General features: G+C 34.6%; 1 protein-coding gene across 1 annotated transcript in view; it reads right to left on the reverse strand.

Annotated features, from left to right (window-relative positions):
* Positions 1-6362: 6362 nt before the first annotated feature.
* Positions 6363-16665, reverse strand: part of LOC142345343 (uncharacterized) — a 32381-nt gene continuing 22078 nt past the window's right edge. Inside the window, exon 4 of the mRNA XM_075397350.1 lies at positions 6363-6708. Within this exon, the coding sequence (XP_075253465.1) occupies positions 6515-6708 (194 nt within the window). The 3' untranslated portion in view covers positions 6363-6514. The remainder of the gene's footprint in view (positions 6709-16665) is intronic.

A 16665-nucleotide genomic window follows, 5' to 3' on the forward strand; every position in this document is an offset into this window, starting at 1 on the left:
ATATCAGCCTCATGAATCTCTCGTTCTTGGCTCTCGATATTCTTATGTAAGTCTTAATTCCATTAAGAAAGACCAACTTTACTCGAAACAACTACTCTCTTTCTCTCTCTGATTTTGTTACTCAAGTTTGAATTCCTCTACGATTTCAGAGTTATTTTTAGCCTTCTACAATTCCGCTGCCACAGCAAACAACCTTGGTATTTTACTCTTCCTCAGCAACAATTCAGATCACCACGTATTGGAACGAATGAAAAATAAATTTGTTCAAACAGGTGCTATAGACTACAACAAAAGTGTCTCCCTTAAGTATTTGTTATAACTTCAAAAGAACAATTGAATGACCTGAACGCCTTCTTTTTAGGTTGCTGACTTCTACTCAGGCTATTAAAACTAAAACAAAAGCAATATCAGACTTATGACGATACCAATTAATCAATCGGTCAACCACTCAATTCAAGAAGTTAGCCTTTTTTCGGAAGCTTAAATTCCCCCACGGTACCTAGAAAACAGACTACCAAAAATGACAACGATGGAACTTGCCCAGTGGTGTGTACTAACTCTAAACCAAGTTGAATCACGCTGTGTTAAATATCGGATGATAACTAGTTTTTTTTTATAAATTGGTCCCCCTCAGAAAATCAATATTGCACCCATTCAACTTCTAAAATTGCTCGTTTTTGTTCCATATTTGTCTGGTTTGCTAAATGACTTTGAATTGCAAGCCAGCAGTCTCGCTGACAAATTGTAGGAAACCAATTTTCGAAATTCAAGTTCTATCACTCTCAATTGCGACACTTTTGTGAAAGTAGGATTTGCCAATTTCTACAAGAACATTTGAGCGAGGAAGCAGTTGCCGCAAAACTTCATTCCAGCAGTTGCCGCAAAAAATGAACGCCATAAAATAATGTATATTGCATACAATATAAATGGAAATGTTAATGTTTTAGAGGTCTTTTAGTTACCGGTTTGTGCTTCATTTTGATGTTTAAAAAGTGTATTTAAAAGTCGTCCAATCTATTGCATGGGACATGTGGTGAAAAAATAGACGTTTCTAATGAGAAGTTTGTGTGACTTCTGGGGTTCCGTTGGCTACCAAAGACTTGGGTCAATTAAGGAATAGACCAAAAACATGCAAACAAGTGGTGTAGATAATTGCAGGTTAGAGCCAAGCCTGTGTGAATTGATATCAATCAATATCACCCGCGATGATGTTTACAGCCTATTCCAGTTAAAGGTGAAAAATGCTTCAGCTACCATTTAGTCGAACATAGTTTGCACATTAACAGAAAATAGGCAAAATAGGTAAAGATACTTGTATTTAAATTCAAGAGTAGAAACTGCGGAATCCGACTGAATTCTTTGCAGTTGGACATATCGCGCTGCTTACTCGGTGTCGAACTACAAAAAAGATAAGCATTTGAATTATTGAAGATTGCAAGCCCGATACAGGAAATTCAACCAAGTAATGCAGTTCGATCTGCTACTGCCTGACTGTACCAAGTCAAAACGTATAAAATGATGAAATCCTCTCCTAGTCAAATTTAAAATGTTCAGTAGATTGGAGAGATCGAAGAATCACTTGGAGACGAACCAATCTCTACTCTGTACTGGGTTCCATTTGACGTAGTGATGAAAGTCGAGCAAAAAATCTCAAAGCTGATCCTACCTCAGAAATTAGATAAATGAAGCTCCGATTATTTTGTTGAGCTGGTTGTTATAACTGTAAAGAATCTTTAACGATCGCAGTAGATTCCAAATCACTGCACGATCAAAAGTAATTGCTAAAAATCGAATATCGACATTCTCAATCGGTCAGATTGTCTGCGGCTTGTGAAGATAAAATTTGGTTTAATTGCTCGCATCTTGCTTAATATGCATTCAATCAAAGTCAACCCCCCCCCCCATCGAACGAAGCAAGCAACATTACTTAGATCTTGCTTAATATGCTTTGAGTCAACCCACCTCCCTTCCACCCCACACTCGTCACCAGGCAACATACTTCTCGTTACCACAGGACATTTCCCACTATCAGTCGGCGGAAAGATTAATGTCACTTCTTGACTGCAAAAACATGGCGTTAAAGACCTGCAAGTGTAAGTCGTTCACAAATCGCATTATTTGCTGGTGTTTAGCTATGCAAAGAGGAGTTAAAAATAAACACTCCAAAGTAGAAGCATTCTGAAAGTTAATTGTCTAAAACACTCAAACTAAGATAATTTGTAGCCTCTATGAATGATCTTTCTTGATTCAGACCCAATTTACACAAAAATCTAGATAAATTCAGACCTAATCTCAACCTAAAACAGAATAAAATTTGGTACCCAGGATGCAGCGTTCAAAATTTTTTTGAAGGAAGTAGCAGGGATAACATCCAATTATCACTTCAAATCATAGGAGCACAATTAGGGAGCACAACCCAGACCTACAAAACCGCTTACGCCCCCGTTAGAATTGGATATTGAAACACTTGGATAGGCAAAACTGGCCATTATTGAGCAAAAAAAGCAGAAGTCACCCCCTCCTAGCACAATCAGCTGAACTGTCTCAAATTCATTGCTGGGTGTCACATTCTCCACGGAAACGCGTGCACATGAAGCAATCGCACATCTTAGATTTCACACAATGACTAGTCATTCGAAACACTACGCATTCTAAGCCACTTTTTCGGCAACTTCATCCATAAATGCAGTCACGAAATTCTGACTGATTCATTAGAGGCCGAATTTCCGCAGATATCCCTTTTTGGGTATCCCTTCCAAATGATTCCGCCGAGCCATGAAGTTCCAGTTCTCAACAACAACCGCAGTTAGACACAATATAACGCCAGAAACATGGCCCATCCAACATTACAGAATCATCTAGCTGGGAATGCCCCACCTCAGTCGGCTAAACACCAATGTGTAAAACCATCAAAGAAACCGTGCACTGAAAAAGTGGATGTCCGAATTATTTACTACCCAAAAAACCCTTCAGTGCTCAGAAACGTAAAGGTACAAGAGAGGCAGATGGGATTTCTACCAGGTAACATCCCCGAATCGAGTTGAGAAAAGATTGAAATTATTTGGGGTCGTGATGAGACGACTGTCATGACAGCGAGTTACTAATAAAACAAAAGCCTTGGAATCCACAAAGTCAACAGCAAGTGCACCTGTGACTCCCAGTCTTCCGTTATTTCCGATTCTGATTCATAATTATACTCAACTGGGTTTTTCCTTGTTCAGACAATTTTGGCCGATCGATATATTCATCGTAGAGAGTTGTGAGTGGTAACATTAAAAAGCCCATCCAGCGTAGAATATGGAATTAAAAAGATTTTTTTGAATTTCCTTTTTTAGAGCGATTTATTGATGTTTAAATTTTTGTGAATATTGAGATTGATTTGCGTTATTTTTATTCACATTTTATTCAATTTTATCGAAAATTGTCACTTTTGTTAAAATATGTTAAAATAGTTAACAATAGTGTTGCTGATTTGATTTTCAAAGACAAAAAGGTATTCTTGACTATTTTGATTTTTTTTGGCTAAATTTTTGGGAAAATATTTCAAAGTTCAGCCTTTTTCATCAAAAATTGCACGAAGTAAGGTTCTTTGGTCCACTTTGATTAAATTTGCTGGACGTACACACCCAAAAACAACTTACACAATTTTTGTAACCTACAAGGTTAGCTAGTACTACCTCTACTTCATTGAGAGTATTCTAGAAATAAAATTTTTAGATATTTTTAAGTTAATTAAAGAAAGAACTATTCAAACTAAAGCTCAGTGTTGCTAGGTCCAATTGATTTCATAATCAATTCCCAATTATTGTATCCAGTTTTTTTATTCGGTGAATTTTGGTCGTTTTGACTTTTAAAAAATATTTGATATTTAAATAAACAATGGCTAAACAAAATCTAAAGTAATTGTTACGACAGTTTTGGCTTCGACACGGGTTTTTCGCAAAAAGGTTAACTTATTTTTGACTTTGTCTATATTTGACGTTGTTTTCGTACGCGTAAACCATATTCTGATTACTGAGAGATCTCACGGGCTTCCTCCGGGCAAATAAAAAGCCCCTTTACGGCTTCGACAGCGTTTTCTCAAAGTTTTATTTGACTTTTTGTTTGTTGTCTCTATTTGTTCTTTTTGTAACCGCAAGAAAAATTGAATAAAGACAGGTCCTAATGCCCTCCTATATATGCATCGGTGATAATAAAACGTTTGGATATCTTCAGTTAATATCTAATGATTTTCCTTACTTTGAAATTAATTGTTTTTTTAGAAATATAAGCAAATTTATTAACTTTGCTGTTTTTCTTTTTTGTCTAAATCTAAATGTTACCGGGCCGGGCCTTATTATGTACTGGTCTCATATTTTTTCTAGTAAAAGACAAGTTATTTTGCACAGTTTCAGTTTGATCTGACGCTATTTTGACTTTGTTATTCAATTTCTATTTTAAAAAATGGACATAAAGTTTCGGATGTAATTAATGTTTGTTGTTATTTGATTTTGTTTTTCCTCTTGTTTTGCTTTCTTAATGATGGCAGATCTCATCAATCTAATGCGGCATTTTTTCCTGCACAGAAATATTTGCATTGGAGACAATATTTTTGTTCATAAACAATTTTCTAAAAATACTCGAATTTTCGGGATTTTCTATCTGTTCTCATAAGGATGAGCGGGGTCGGAACTTTTAAGTGCAAACGCACATTACCGAGCCTCCTCGTCTTTCATGTCAATTAACTAAATAACTCGTGTGAGCAGTATTATCTCTTCTTTATATTTTTTTAACAATCAACCACCAGCTTAGTTATAGACAGTACATACAACCCACACAATAAGAAAACAAGTAAGTAATGCTAACCGACGTAGTCACGCGCAGTACACAATTGCCAGGTAACACTGTTATGACACACATAATTCTGCTACATCAGGCCTACTTAATTCGGTTGCATACTCATCACTTTCGAATGCACACACATCTGATTTGTTGATTCATTATGAATTGCATTCTGTCTGAACTTTGCACATGTTCAGAATTTATATTACAATTTGTTCTCTGGGGATTGTGGTGACTGCTAGCAAGTGCCCTGTGTAAAATTCACGATTCACTTCTACTTAGTTTTCATTTTCACTTGTCAGCTCCAAATTATGCGTCGGCCTTGAACCGTCTCATATTATGTATATGTTGTTTATGGTTTCATTCTGGATGACTCAATATGTAAAAATCAAGTGTGTATCGTACTCCAATCATCATTTTTATAAATGAGCATGTGTAAACCAAGATATAACTGTTTTAGTTTGCACTTTTGCTAGTCACAACAGTGACACTTAAAGAACAATCTCTACAAGTCCAAGCAAGTGCTATCCAGAGATATTTAAGTGTCATTCTGCTCTGTGAGTGACTACCTGAGGCACATAAAGCAACATTAAAAACCAAAAGAGCAAAAAAATCACTTCTTTAATACAATTGAAAACAGGATCACGAATTCAACCTCCTTTCAGTAACAAAACAGAATAATTCTGAATAAAAATTCTTGCCTTAAAACAAAGCTATTCTTAAAATTACAATGAACAGAGTTGGGAAGACAATCTTGAAATTAGACAAATTTTGACCTGATTTAACCAGTTTTATCGCAGAAAGTTTTCTAAAGGATACCAGTAAAATTGAAAGTCCAACATGCCGCGAAATACTAAAGCATAATCGATAAAAAAATATAGAATACAAACTTGAAAAATAGTACAGAAAACTATGACATGCGTCTATATGGGCAATGACAACAAAGCTCAAAATTAAATCAAAAGTCTAAAAAAAATCTTCCCAAACTTACATATAAATTGTTCACCTATGTCACAAATAACAGGGGTAGGTAATTGCGGGGGTGTCTGAAGTCTGGGGTGACATAGCGATAAGCGACTGTTATGGAATGAAAACTTCTCAAAATGACCTTTCGACCTTGAATATCACCAGCAGTTCCTAATTACAATAAATTTAAAATTAAGCTACCGTTCAAATCCAATGTTCTAAAACAGAAATCACTGATCGAAAACAACGAACTCAAGTTCAGCTAAAAAAAAACCGGTGGACAACCAATACTCTTCTTCGACTCGCAAAAACTTGTAGAATACAAATACTACTCTTTGAGTCGTTAAAAGACCAGCAAGACTAATAGATTTGACAGACATCGTTAGAAAAATTAAACGTAATTTTTGAACAGGTTTCAACAACCATTTATTAAAAAGCAAGAAAAACAGCGCCCAGGTAACGGCGAGCACTTTTATTGGCCGAGCATCTATTGAAACTAAAAGCAACAAAACCTCTTATCGCATTGCGGCCATAATCCAAAAAAAAGACTCAAACGTTGACTCATTTCTATTTGAAGAGTTTTTGATTAAATTTTCTACATTACAAATTTCTTTCAAAATTGTCGAAATTTAATTAAAGATGAGTTGCTAAACTTCTAAAAGTCTGTGAAATATCAAAGTTCAAAATATGGCACAATTTTCTGTCTCTTCCAGAAATGCTCATGAACTCAATTTTGATTGACTACTGTGGCAATCAGAGCGGATGTTTGTTCAAAGGTAATGTCTGGATTTGTTCTGGCCATTTGTCTCTTCATTTGGTCCGAGATGTTGCTGCAGTTTCGAAACACTCCAGATCGATGGCTGAACATCGAGTCCAAGATATCTCGATCCGATAGGGCTTGATTTCCCTCAATGACAAAATCTAAAAAAAAAACAATCAAGAGTGCTAAAAACAAGGAAACTTTATCTGATACAGAGCCACAACGATAAAACATAGCAGCTGCCGATTGCCGTAAAGTAGTCGCAAGGAAAATGTCTCTTCGAAAAATAACCATTGGGATTCCAACAGCAAAAAACAGCCGGCATATATCAGCCACGAAATCGATCACTTAGACTTGCATAACAAACGTCGGCTATTAACGAAGCAACAAAATGAGAGACAATGACCTTCAAAAGTCAATATTGCTCTCTTTATTGTCTTTGATTTTGATATTGAAAGTGGGCATTAAATTCTAGCAAAAAAGCAGTCACACATCAGAGCTTTAGCTTAGAAGCATTTTGCTCACCATCAATAAGATCTTATGTCTCAATAGCAACTTCAATTAGAGAGAACAGAAGTGACTCTCAAAGAATTACAAGGAGGCTCGCTAATGTGCGTTCGCCCATAATATTCCGACCCCGCTAATCCATATTTTCAGCTTAATCGTCTACCAAATGAAGAAGGGATAGAAAACTTTCAAAAATTCAAGTATTTTTTCGAAAACTGGTGTACGAATAAAAATTGCGTGCAACTCAATTCATTCAGTGGACTAAAAAAATGCCGCTTTCGCTTTAGAGGGCCGAGGATATTTGCCATTAGTAAGAAAGCGAGACAAGACAAACAACAAAATCAACAAACATTAATAACATCCAAAACTCGATGTCTGTTTGAAGAAAAACTTGATAAAAAAGTCTAAATAGCGTCAGATAAAACCTAAACTAAACAAAATGACTAGTTCATTGTTCATCAATAGAAAAAAAATATGGAACCATTCCTTAATGAGATTTGGTACCAACAAGATAAAAAAAACAACAAAAGCGGCTGACTTAAAAATTGCGCCAATACTTTTTGAGAAACAATTGGTTTCAAAGTAATGAAACACATAAGATATGAACTGAAATCATTAAACACATTGTAATACCATCATTTACAACTCCATAAGATAAGATCTTGGGTTCAGTCATTAAGTTTTTTGCATACGATTCCAAAAAAAACAACATACAGAAAAAAAACAAAAACTCAAATAATTTTGGCGCGAAAACGGCGTCGAAGCCGTTATAACCATAATCTTTTCCCTAAGAACAAAAAGTGTCTGGTTGTGCGTTTTGTGAACGCCAATAAACTGATATGCGACTTTATTGATTGATTTATAGTCATGAAAATCATTTACTAAAAATTGCAATAAAAAGGTTTGTGTTTATTCCTCGAAACGGAGCCATTGAAAACTTTTTTAATCAGAATATGTCATACATTTATAAAGAAGACGTTAAAACAGACAAAAAAATAAAAATCAAAATAAATTTTTCCCTAAACAGCAGCGTCGAAGCCGTTAACACCATAATGAATTCAGTTTAAAAAAATTAGATATGTTCAATTTCGCCTTCATTCTACGCCAGCAACGTGATATGTTACCCGTAATTAAAGGTACTAGGCAACAAGTGAACAAAAAAGAACAGAAAATAAAAAACTAAAAAATTCTCATACGACTACAAGAAGAAAGGCAATTGAAGACAAAAGTGAAAAAATTCTATAAAACGGTGTTGAAGCTGTTAAAACCATAACCTATGACTTAGGAAAAGGAAATTATATGTTCAATTGTGTCTAAGTTCTGAACACCAAAAAATAATAGTGACTTTTCCATAAATTGGTAAAATGACAAAAACACAAAAAAACAACCTGAAAAATGGGCCAATGTCCAAAAATCAAAAATATTTGCGAAATTAGTAGCATCAAAGCCAGAAAACAATTACTTAAAGCGTAAAACCTCAAAAAGACTAATTTAAATAAGTAGAATATGCAGTCTGTCTCTGTTGAAACTAAGCTACAAGTTGACCCAAAATACGGGAAAAACAAAGGCAAAGCACTATAATCCTTCGTTTATTTTGAAAACAAATGATTTTAAAAGTCAAACGACAATAAGCTTTTGACTAAAAACTTAAAAACAAAAACTGGCGATTGTTTGTTAAGCCAATTGGACCTGTCAATTGTTAGCCTTGATGTGCGTTATTCTGTGATGAATATAAAAAGGCGATAATTTTTTAAGAAAAAAGACAGCCACTGATTACAATCCAGATTATTTTTGGATTTTAGAATTCCACGATCAGACCAAAACTAGCCTTGCTATTACTGTTCTCACATTACATGCAACAGTATCCAATGTAGATATAGATAATTTGACAAAAAAGTTCATATATCAAAGAGAAGATGCTGTTTGTATAATTATCGAGTTATATTAGCTTAAGACCGGCAAAATTTCAAACCAGAACATTTTCAAAGAGAGCAGAGAAGTAAACTAGCTCTATCTTGAGTTGAAGAAAAGTGTTTCAGCAATTTTTAGGTGGTCACTTCCGGAAAATTTAAGTAAAGCTGACTAAAGAAGCTTATATCTTGCAATTTTCGATGAAAAGTCTCATTTTTTGAAAAAAAGTCTTTTTTTGAAAAAAAAACTAGATCAAAATTTCATCAACACCAATCTATCTCTAGAAAACAAACCAAAAAAACTTTTAATTGGCAGATATCGGCAAAAAATCCAGAAAATGTGAAAAAAAAACGGAAATCCTTCTATTATTCACAAAACTTCAAACCTCAATAACTGCCTGCAAAACACGAAAATAAAAAAAATCTTTTTGATTCTATATTCTACGTTGAACGGGCTTTCTAATGATACTAGTCTTAACTCTCTCCGATGAATAAATCGATCGGCTGAAATTGACTGAAAAAAAACCATTTCAGTATATAGTTCCTCCCCAATTACGCACAACTATACCGACATTTAAGAGTGCCGAAACTGGAGATGATGTGCCCAAACAGCATAGAACATTTAACTATGGTTGCAAGAGTCGCTGAGACATGACCAGGGTCCGCAATTATTGTACCCACATTTTTTGAAAATGATCTATATGCTATCCCCTTTTTCGTTTAGGCAATTTTGAATGCATCCTAGACCAACATATGTGGTATCATTTGAGAGCTCTCTGGTTCTAGAAAATCGCTACAAAAAGTATTCTTAAGAATTCTGAATTCTTGTATAAAAAGATTTATAGCGCATGACTTCTGTCCCATTTCGGCCAATTTTTGCCCTTTTGCAAAGATTTTGAGGATTTTATTGAACAATTTTAGTCCAGTTAACTGAAGTGGCGGCAGTTCACAACTAAAACTGGGATAAAAGCTCGGATAAATGAGGTTTTTTACATATAACTTGAAAGAAGTTAACAGTATAACCTCTGATATTGTCATTCAATAAAGAGACTGTAATTAACAGCGCACTACCCTACTGAAACAATGTGCAATCAAAGTTTAAAAAGAGCCACTGTCAACCAATAGGAATCAATCCTTCGACATTATTCGTGTAACTATGTTTTTATCCCGTCAAGTAAACATTAAGGTGTGGAGTAATCTTCATTAACTTTTTGTTAATTTAATAGCTTATATTGTCGTCGTAATTTTAGGACGCCTTTTACCTGGGCATGAAGAGTCTGAATTCTAATTGGGGGTCACGAGTTGTAATCAAATCCATTTTCAACTATTTTACCCAATTTTTTCTTGACTAAGATGCGATCAGTTAAGAGAGGAAAAACAAAAGAGGTAGAACCACACTGATACATCAACTAACAATCAGATAAACTCGAGCCTATCGTTCGTCTGGCTTGTTGTTAAAAACTGATTAATTATCTTTTTCTGGTCATACAATCAAGATAAATTTTTATGAAAAAATTTGAGAGATATCATTCTATATTGAACGAATCTCGAAACCGGGCATAATTAGGAAGATTTGAGCAGCATAAAGCAGCTACTTTTCTATGTTTACTTTCAAAAAAGGGAAATGCTATGCAAACAATTGTTATTTTCAGAAAAAAAACAATCTTCGAAATGTCAGCACTCATCTTCTTCCACCTAATGTCCTTATTAGCTGTCTCTCATTTGCACCCAATGCTCAAAGAAACTTCATGTTCTTGACTGCTTTAATTACATACGTTTTCTCACCACCGCCATTGGCCCTTATGGCATTTTCTCACTTATTTTTAAGATATTTTCGACGAAGATATATTTTGCGAGTTAACGCAGCTAGTATTAAATTTACCAATTGTTGTGACTTGCCTTAGAGAAAATAATCTGCTATGATTACTGTATTGAAGCATCCCACATTTGCATAGCACATTGGATGTGAACTTTAAATTTTTGAAATTAGGAAAAAAAATTTACGATTTATTGTTTGGCTAATAACTTTGAACTTTTCAAAACAGAACTGTGCAAAGTTTTTTCGATTATTTCTCATTTTTATAACAGAGGAATGCTATAATGTGGCTGATATTAAAACCGCAAAGCATTACAAGAGGTAATCCAGACTTAAAGGAACAAAGTTCAAGTAACGAGCATCCAAAATTAGGCTTCATCCAGTTTCTATTTTTGAATACGTTTCTCAGTATTGACTCTGTCCATTTAAAATTTCTCTGCTGAGAATCTCCTGCTTAAAAGCGGTTAAAGCAAAATGAGCGAAGAATTAATCTAGCGTAGAGATTTTACACAAACATGGAACAAGCTGTGACTTATGGTAAAGCAAAACAAACTTTTATTGGACGAAGTTTAAAAAAAAGTAGGACAAGCACTGAATTACAATTCAAAGAATTGAAAAAGATGATAACAATATCAGCTCCCATTAACAAAGAGCCTCTAATGTCAAACAAATGATGTACCAAGACTTCCACTAAAGTAAAGAAAACTCAAAATTCGAAAAAAAAATCATAATTTCTTTTTGGAAAAATAGGGTTTTTGAAGTTCTAACGTCCGAAAACGTCCATCTCAAAAATTTACACTACAGGAGTTTAGACATTAAACACCAAAATCACAAACAAAGTACACGGACAACAAAAACAAAATTAGCAAAAGAACGCTTTTTACGAATGTCAATGAAAATAATTTTAAAGTCAACGGCGAACGCAACTAAAATTTGAAATCGTCACAACAAATTTCACTGTTCATCAATAAAAGCATATATCAACTTCAATGAAAACAATAGAGGAACCACGTAAAACAGGTAGCAACAAATGAAGGCAACCATCAGTACGTCGACAATTTTGGAAATAAAATGTCAGGATCCCACAGGACTATTTAAGTAACAAATTAGACCTATCATTGCACATGGTGACTAAGCACCTGTTGTAATACAAAAAGTCACACCTTAAAACTACTCGATTTTCGCTCTTCTTACTACTCCTGCATGATTGAAATCACTATTCCGATTTGACTTCTCAATTGACACGACAAAGATAGAAAAAGTGAGAACAGATCTTGAAGAGACAGCGTAGCAGTAAAATTCAAATTCTTTGAATCGTAAAGGAAAGCAGGACAAATCCTGACATACAGTTCAAAAAATTGTCCCACATGAAGTAACAATTTCGACTTTGAATGGAATATGAATAGATTGAGAAACCACAGAACCAGATTTGAAAAAAAATTGAAGTCAAATTGCCACATGTGAACAAAAAACGGCGAATTTTTGTTCAAACACCATTTTCGCATTCTACTTCAAAATTAGAGCAAAAAAATTTTCACGTCGTAAAACCACTCGCTTTTTCGCTCCACTTCCTTTACGGCGTGACCAAAATAATCACTTCAGCTTGACTTCAAAAGTCATAAAAATTTGTGCAAAGACAGCGCTCCAATCAAATTAAATTCTTTGAATTGTAAAACAGGCGCGCTATAATTGTCGGCTGGAGGCGGTTATTAATAACAAACAGGGCTGATAAAATAGCCAGCTGAGAAGATGAGGGCGGCTATTAACGTTAACCGACTGATAGCGTGAATTACTTTCACACGACTGGTGAGCGGGTTGGCTTTGATAGTAAGTAGCTCGAGGTTCAGGAAGCTTGTCTCACTGGATAGGTGGGGGATGGCGGTGGGGGTAAAAGTGCATGTCTGCGTGTGAGGGAGGGGGGTCCACAATTCCTAAATTGGTTGACATACAAAGACGAAAATTTTTCTTCCTCAGCTGTTTTAGTGAAACGTATATTTAGAGTACTTAGAAGAGGTCTACGAGCAATGAATAGAGAACTAATGCTCTCAATTTTACCCCTTTACAGCTTTTTCATACTAAAAATTTGCTCATAGTCGCGCATAAGAACAACTATCTGAAGAAATTTTTTGCACAAGCCGTTTCGTGTAATTTCTCAAGTGCAGAAAACAACAATTAGGTGGATTCATCAGTATAAAAAATTGTTGATATTTGGATCGATGACAGGGAAGTAAGAACTAACGTTTAATATTGGGTGCTGATAGCAAGCTGTTGACACCCCAGAGCAAAAGTGGGTTGCATCTGACAACTTCAAAGTCACTGAATCTGTTCATACTGCAAATGCGCAAGAAACCCATTAACTGCAAATCATGTAGCCAAATAAGGTTGTAGAGACGGAGTCGTTTCAGAGAGAGAAACCGGAGAGCCTGCTGCTCGAAGTTCAATTCTGGAAGAGGTCGAACACTGAAATATTCAAGCAACACTAATTCAGGCAATGTTTCAAAAATATGTAATATGTTTCCGACAAACGAGTGAATGCAGATTGGGATGAAAACTGGGGGGGGGGGGGGGGGTGTGCGTGAAGTGTTGGTGGTGGTGGTGGTGGTGGGGGGGGGGGGTTATTGGGAGGGGGTAGGGGGTCAGAAGTAAAACTCTAGAACCAACCTTAACACCCTTCAACCTTCTAGAAAACAGTTTCGGCGAATCCCATACTTAGCGTCTAGTCGGCAGACTAAAAAAAATCTCTAAGAGAACTTAACGGGTATTGGAAAGGCGAAGTACGTAGGTGAATGCGTGGGTGTGGGGGTCGTTTAAGGTAGTTAGAATAGGGAGAAGGACTGCTATGTGAAGAAAACTTCTCAAAATTACCTTTCGACCTTAAATACTACCAGCAATTCATAATTACTTTATATTAAAAACAAAGCTAATCTTAAAGTCGGAAGTTTGAATTCAGACGTCAACGTTCAAATACAGCGATCAATGCTTGAAAACATAAGCCAAAATTCAAGTCTTGAACAAATTTGCTTAAGCTTTAAAAAAACCTCGCAGAATACCAAAATTCCTCTTCGAAATGTAAAAAGACAGCCGGATTAGTCTAATTGCTACAAACTTTCAAAATTCACTAAAACTTAATATTTTTGAATCATAAATGGCAGAATGCGACAACTATGATAGCTTGATAGACCTGCAGTCTCGAAACGTGAGAAAACAGCTGGACTAATATAATTGATACAAATTTTCAAAAATTACTAAAACTTATATTTTTCAATCATAAATGGCAGAATGCGAAAACTATGATAGCTTGATATACCTGCAGTCTCGAAATGTAAAAAGACAGCCGGACTAATATAATTGATACAAACTTTCAAAATTCACTAAAACTTAAAAGTTTTGAATCATAAATGGCAGAATGCGACAACTATGATAGCTTGATGGGCCTGCAGTCTCGAAATGTAAAAAGACAGCCGGACTAATATAATTGATATAAACTTTCAAAATTTACTAAAACTTAATATTTTTCAATCATAAATGGCAGAAAGCGACAACTATGACAGCTTGATAGACCTGCAGTCTCGAAATGTAAAAAGACAGCCGGACTAATATAATTGATACAAACTTTCAAAATTCACTAAAAATTAATATTTTTGAATCATAAATGGCAGACTGCGACAACTATGATAGCTTGATAGACCCGTAGTCTCGAAATGTAAAAAGACAGCCGGACTAATATAATTGATAAAAGCTTTCGAAATTCACTAAAACTTAATATTTTTGAATCATAAATGGCAGAATGCGACAACTATGATAGCTTGATATACCTGCAGTCTCGAAATGTAAAAAGACAGCCGGACTAATAAAATTGATAAAAACTTTCAAAATTCACTAAAACTTGATATTTTTGAATCATAAATGGCAGAATGCGACAACTATGATAGCTTGATATACCTGCAGTCTCGAAATGTAAAAAGACAGCCGGACTAATATAATTGATACAAATTTTCAAAATTCACTAAAACTTAATATTTTTGAATCATAAATGGCAGAATGCGACAACTATGATAGCTTGAGAGACCTGCAGTCTCGAAATGTAAAAAGACAGCCGGACTAATATAATTGATACAAACTTTCAAAATTCACTAAAACTTAATATTTTTGAATCATAAATGGCAGAATGCAACAACTATGATAGCTTGATAGACCTACAGTCTCGAAATGTAAAAAGACAGCCGGACTAATATAATTGATACAAACTTTCAAAATTCACTAAAACTTAATATTTTTGAATCAAAAATGGCAGAATGCGACAACTATGATAGCTTGATAGACCTGCAGTCTCGAAATGTAAAAAGACAGCCGGACTAATATAATTGATACAAACTTTCAAAATTCACTCAAACTTAATATTTTTGAATCATAAATGGCAGAATTCGACAACTATGATACCTTGATAGACCTGCAGTCTCGAAATGTAAAAAGACAGAGGGACTAATATAATTGATACAAACTTTCAAAATTTACTAAAACTTAATATTTTTCAATCATAAATGGCAGAAAGCGACAACTATGACAGCTTGATAGACCTGCAGTCTCGAAATGTAAAAAGACAGCCGGACTAATAAAATTGATAAAAACTTTCAAAATTCACTAAAACTTGATATTTTTGAATCATAAATGGCAGAATGCGACAACTATGATAGCTTGATATACCTGCAGTCTCGAAATGTAAAAAGACAGCCGGACTAATATAATTGATACAAATTTTCAAAATTCACTAAAACTTAATATTTTTGAATCATAAATGGCAGAATGCGACAACTATGATAGCTTGAGAGACCTGCAGTCTCGAAATGTAAAAAGACAGCCGGACTAATATAATTGATACAAACTTTCAAAATTCACTAAAACTTAATATTTTTGAATCATAAATGGCAGAATGCGACAACTATGATAGCTTGATAGACCTACAGTCTCGAAATGTAAAAAGACAGCCGGACTAATATAATTGATACAAACTTTCAAAATTCACTAAAACTTAATATTTTTGAATCAAAAATGGCAGAATGCGACAACTATGATAGCTTGATAGACCTGCAGTCTCGAAATGTAAAAAGACAGCCGGACTAATATAATTGATACAAACTTTCAAAATTCACTCAAACTTAATATTTTTGAATCATAAATGGCAGAATTCGACAACTATGATACCTTGATAGACCTGCAGTCTCGAAATGTAAAAAGACAGAGGGACTAATATAATTGATACAAACTTTCAAAATTTACTAAAAATTAATATTTTTGAATCATAAATGGCAGACTGCGACAACTATGATAGCTTGATAGACCTGTAGTCTCGAAATGTAAAAAGACAGCCGGACTAATATAATTGATAAAAGCTTTCGAAATTCACTAAAACTTAATATTTTTGAGTCATAAATGGCAGAATGCGACAACTATGATAGCTTGATATACCTGCAGTCTCGAAATGTAAAAAGACAGCCGGACTAATATAATTGATACAAACTTTCAAAATTCACTAAAACTTAATATTTTTGAATCATAAATGGCAGAATGCGACAACTATGATAGCTTGAGAGACCTGCAGTCTCGAAATGTAAAAAGACAGCCGGACTAATATAATTGATACAAACTTTCAAAATTCACTAAAACTTAATATTTTTGAATCATAAATGGCAGAATGCGACAACTATGATAGCTTGATAGACCTGCAGTCTCGAAATGTAAAAAGACAGCCGGACTAAAATAATTGATACAAACTTTCAAAATTTACTAAAACTTAATATTTTTGAATCATAAATGGCAGAATGCGACAACTATGATAGCTTGATAGACCTGCAGTCTCGAAATGTAAAAAGACAGCCGGACTAATA

This window comes from Convolutriloba macropyga, chromosome 9 (assembly GCF_964194025.1).
Source record: "Convolutriloba macropyga chromosome 9, txConMacr16.3, whole genome shotgun sequence".
NCBI lineage: Eukaryota > Metazoa > Xenacoelomorpha > Acoela > Convolutidae > Convolutriloba > Convolutriloba macropyga.